Source organism: Piliocolobus tephrosceles, chromosome 13, assembly GCF_002776525.5.
Source record: "Piliocolobus tephrosceles isolate RC106 chromosome 13, ASM277652v3, whole genome shotgun sequence".
Classification (NCBI taxonomy): Eukaryota; Metazoa; Chordata; class Mammalia; order Primates; family Cercopithecidae; genus Piliocolobus; species Piliocolobus tephrosceles.
The window spans coordinates 46,117,234-46,122,446 of record NC_045446.1 but is presented as its reverse complement, the minus strand read 5'-3'; the positions used below and the strand labels follow the sequence as shown (position 1 = coordinate 46,122,446).

At 44.9% G+C, this 5,213-nt stretch overlaps 1 protein-coding gene across 1 annotated transcript; it reads left to right on the top strand.

Annotated features, from left to right (window-relative positions):
- The first annotated feature begins 1,496 nt into the window (after positions 1–1,496).
- LOC111555006 (mas-related G-protein coupled receptor member X2-like) lies at positions 1,497–4,239 on the top strand. The gene is given in 3 exon segments (XM_031933822.1): positions 1,497–1,534; positions 3,524–3,913; positions 3,915–4,239. Coding segments are annotated over 3 exon segments (753 nt in total).
- The last annotated feature ends 974 nt before the right edge of the window (positions 4,240–5,213 follow it).

Sequence of the window (5,213 nt, the reverse complement as noted above, 5' to 3'; positions counted from 1 at the left end):
AGGGACAGGGAAGGAGGAATTATCACTGAAATCATAACTTTACCTGTAGCTAGCTGTAGGGGCGGGAGAGGATGACCAGGCAGGTGGAGGAGCCCTGCATCACCAACACACAGCCACATAGGCAGAGAGCCAGGAAGTGAAAATCCGAAATCACTCTCCTCCTGCTGGGATCCCCAACTGGCTCAATTCAACCAGAAACCAGAAGGAAAAGAATCCCACTGATGAGGTAAACATCCCTCTTGGGATGTCAAACAGAATGGAAAAGGGTGAGAAAAAAGTCTCCAGGGCCAATGAGACTATCCCTCAAACCTCCTTTTATTCCTGGGGTTTTCTCTATCTAAATGCTATTAAACCATTTTTTTCATCACATCTCCATCAGTTACTTTTTTTCCTGTTTGCACTTTCTTTCTCTAGTGTCACTTTATGAAATAATCTTCCACATTCATTAAAAATTTCCTGAAAATGGAATGTAATTGAAAAAGAAAAAACTTTTTCCTTATTAGTCAAAGTGTAAGTTTGGCTGCTCTAAAAATGTCCCATAATAGCAATGACTTCTGTGACAAAGTTTACTAGACCTGGGCTGGAGGTTCCAGGCATCAGACACCAGGACCCCTTCCATGTTGCTGCTCCCTAATCCCTAGAGAGGTGCCCTCATCCTCGTGATTCTGCAGGCTTCCAGTGACATCAACATTCCAGCCTGAGGTGAAGAAGAGGAGGACAGAGGGAGACCACACTTATTTCATCAATCCAAGAGTCAGTTACATCATATCTGCTCACCTACCATTGTCTAGTGTCTAATTACAAGATGTCATGAGCATCAAGGCAGGGGTTGGGGTAAATAGGATCCTTTTCTTGATTTATAACTCTCAGAAATACTATGTGACAGGGCAGGCGCAGTGGCTCACACCTGTAATCCCAGCACTTTGGGAAGTCAAGGTGGGTGGATCACCTGAGGTCAGGAGTTCCAAACTGGCCTGGCCAACATGGCCTGGCCAACGGGGGTTTAGTAGAAACCCCCGTCTCTACTAAAAACACAAAAATTAGCCAGACATGGTGGCAGGTGCCTGTAATCCCAGCTACTAGGGAGGCTGAGGCAGGAGAGTCACTTGAACCTGGGAGGCGGAAGTTGCAGTGACCTGACATCACACCACTGCGTCCCAGCCTGGGCAGCCGAGTGAGACTTCGTCTCAAAAAAAAAAAAAAAAAGAAATACTATGTGACAGAGGAGAAGAATGGTTAGCAGGGGACACTAGCAGTCTCTACAGACCCTAGTAATCTCTCAGATTCTGTGTTCACATGACAATTTTTTGGGTGTTCCCCAAAAAATAATGATTGATAGGGCAGAAAACAGTGGAAAAGCCTCAGATAGGGCTCCAGGAGACAGAGGCTGGTATTGGCCATGCTCTTCATGATGTAAACAGGAAAATCCAATGTACTCTTTAAGCCTCTTTCTGTATCAACTGAGAGTATTACAAAAAGTTGTCCTTAAGGAGCACATGCTAAATGTTGAGGACACAATAGTGAACAAATACAGGTATGACTTAGTTATGAAGGTTCAGCTTTGATAAGGAAGACAAATGTATCACACCCTAATAATACATTTACAAACTGTTCAGTACCTTGAGTGGGAGCAACAGAAGTCTTGGTTTTCCTTCCTTTTATTTTCCTGGCAAACCAAGGCTGTGGGAGTTTGTCTGTCTAAGAGAGCTCATAGTGGATGTATTCATGCCTGATGCTTCTCTCCACCCTTGGAAGAAGATGCATCCTCTTTCCACTTAGAGGCCTCCTGATTCATTGAGTCCCCTGGATGGCCTAGTGATGGCTACATTTGTAAGGTAGAAAAGGGCTCCTGGATTCTTCTAGCTGTTCCTAATTGGCTTTCACTCGTCTCTCTTTTGTTTCCTATTTGATTTGCTTCTCATTCTCTCTCTAACTGAAGTTTGTTATGGTTAGCTTTTTTTTTCAACCCCCAATCTTAACAATTAACTTGGATGTAACTTGGGAGTTACTCCCCTGCTTTCCCCCTCAAACACGTGTATTGAACTCTTGGTGGTGTTGGGGCCAAAGGGCTGGACAAAAGGTTGAATCCTGACGCAGCTCTGTTGGGTTCAAATTCACATTGTGTGAGACCAAGGAATAATTATGCATCCATTTTCTGCCCCTATGCCATCCTCTGTAAAATAGGAATATTAATAATTCTTCCCTCCTAAGGGTTAAAGGAGATAGTAGCTCTTAAACTCTCAGTCAGCTGCTGTTGTTTACCCAGATAAGAGCTAGTCCTCTTTCTCCAGTTGAAATCTGCATGAGCATCTGTCTACATTCCAAGCCCGGCACTTTTTCTACATCCCAACATAGACTCTTCTCACACAGAAGATTTAGCCAGCAAAAGAAACTCTTTTAAAGATCTCCTGGGAGAGAGTGAAGCAGATTTATGTTGTGCGCACCCAGCACCCCACTTAGTAGCCCTCCATCTCTATTTGCATACTTCCATTTCCTCCTTCAGTGGCACTCAGACCTCACACTTGCTTACTTCTTCACCCACTATATTGCTGAGCAATTCAGCTCCAATCCACTCCCTACCCCAACACTGTGTACCAAAATGCTTCCAGGTGTTCAGCAAAGCCACATTGAGTTCTCATATCAAAGGCACATTAGTGATCAACTTCAGTTATTTGGACACACATCAGTAATTACTGTTAACACACACAACTGTCCAGAAAAAGAATTCTGAATAAATGAAATTTTCTTCCTCTCATTTTATACATGTGTGTTCTAATGCTTTTAATTGTGCTTTCATTTTTATTTCCCATTTAACCCACAAATCTGCTGCTACCATTAGGCTCTTCATTCATGCATTCATTCATTGAATAAATATTTGTGGAGAACACAGTGTGCTGAACATTGAGCTAGGCACTGGGGTTATAAAAAGTGCTTCTGACTTCAATGACTGACACAAGGAGCCATTTCTAACCCACAAGGTCCAGCCATTCTTACGTCTGTGCTAGCAAAATGTTACATTGCTTTCATGTCCCTTAAATCATGGTCTTCTTTCTCCTCCATGGATAGACCACTCCTAGTCATGGGGGTGTCACAGTCACCTCTTTGTCTTTCTGAATTCCTGCACCTGAGGGAAAATTTCTGGCCCAGGAGAGAGTACTGCTTGGGTCCGTAGCTCTAATCAGTTGAGTGAAGGTATTTTCAGCATAGAGTAGTCCCATGTCAGCAGAGGACCTCTGTTGCAATACAGCCCAGGCTTTAGAGCCAGCGAGAACTGGGTTTGAATCTAGTTTCAACGGCTTTCTACCTTTTGATTTGTTATTTATTCTCTACAAGCCTGATTCCCTTCTCTGTAAAATGGGGACAGTAATTCACACATTGCAGAGCGGTCCCATGAATCAGAGATCATACAGCTGGTGTTCAAATCTTGTTTGTGTTCCCACTAACCTTCCAGGGGTACCAGTGGAGGGTTCTGAGCATGGATCCAACCATTCCAGCCTGAAGGACAGAGCTCACACCAGTAAAGAAAGACAAATGAGACCCTTCTCCTAACTTGTGACTTGAACACTCTGAACTTCTTCACCAGGGTGATGACCTTTGCCTACCTTGCAGGCCTAAGCATGCTGAGCACCATCAGTACCGAGTGCTGCCTGTCCATCCTGTGGCCTTTCTGGTACTGCTGCCACTGCCCAAAAAACCTGTCAACAGTCATGTGTGCCCTGCTCTGGGCCCTGTCCCTGCTGCTGAGCACCCTGAAAGGGAAGTTCTGTGGTTTCTTAGTTTGTGATGGTGACTATGGTTGGTGTTGGACATTTGATTTCATCACTGCAGCATGGCTGGTTTTTTTTTTTTTTTTTTTTTTTTGGTTCTCTGTGAGTCCAGCCTGTGACTCCCTGTGCATCCTGCTGACCAGGCTGTGTGACCATCCTGCTCACAGTGCTGATCTTCCTTCTCTGCAGGCTGCCCTTCAGCATTAAGTGGTTTCTATTATTCTGGATCTTCATGGATTTTGATGTCTTCCTTTGTCATTTTCATCTAGTTTCAGATGTCCTGTCTTCTCTTAACAACAGTGCCAACCCCATCATTTACTTCTTCATGGGCTCCTTTAGGCAGTGTCAAAATTGGCAGAATCTGAAGCTGGTTCTCCAGAGGGCTCTGCAGGACACGCCTGAGGTGGATGAAGGTGGAGGGCGGCTTCCTCAGGAAACCCTGGAGCTGTTGGGAAGCAGATTGGAGCAGTGAGGAAGAACTTCTGCCCTGTCAGTCAGATGGGACTTTGAAAGCAACACTGCCCTGCCAACATCGACAGTTACCTGCTCTTCTCTCAGCCTCATGCCTCTGAAGTGTCTTAGTGATTCCTCAGTGACTTTGGGTAGATTAATTTCAGCCTTGTTTTTCCTGGTTTTTTCCTTAGAAAAAGCAGTCTAAACTAAGAACATCTCCATCTTTCTCGACTGTACCAATAAATTCTTTTTTTTTTCTGGAAATGGGAAAGGAGGGAATTCATAGTAGCATTGTTAATAACAGCATAGAAATAATTTAGGGAATGGAGATCAGTATGTAAATGAGTTTCTTTCCTTGTGCCACCCCAAGTATTTTGTCATTGATATGGTTTGGCTATGTCCCCACCCAAATCTCATCTTGAATTTTCATGTGTTATGGGAGGGACCCAGTGGGAGGTAATTGAATCATGGGGGCAAGTTTTTCCCATGTTGTTCTTATGATAGTAAGTCTCACGAGATCTGACAGCTATAAAAAGAGGAGTTCCCAGCCGGGCGCAAGTGGCTCAAGCCTGTAATCCCAGCACTTTGGGAGGCCAAGACGGGCGGATCACGAGGTCAGGAGATCGAGACCATCCTGGCTAACACGGTGAAACCCCGTTTCTACTAAAAAAATGCGAAAAACTAGCCGGGCGAGGTGGCGGGCGCCTGTAGTCCCAGCTACTCGGGAGGCTGAGGCAGGAGAATGGCGTAAACCCAGGAGGCGGAGCTTGCAGTGAGCTGAGATTCGGCCACTGCACTCCAGCCTGGGCGGCAGAGCGAGACTCTGTCTCAAAAAAAAAAAAAGAGTTCCTCTGTACAAGTTCTCTCTCTTTGCCTGCTGCCATCCATGTAAGACGTGACTTGCTCCTCCCTGCCTTCTGCCAAGATTGTGAGGCTTCCCCAGTCACATGGAACTGTAAGTCCAATTAAGCCTCTTTATTTTGTAAATTGCCC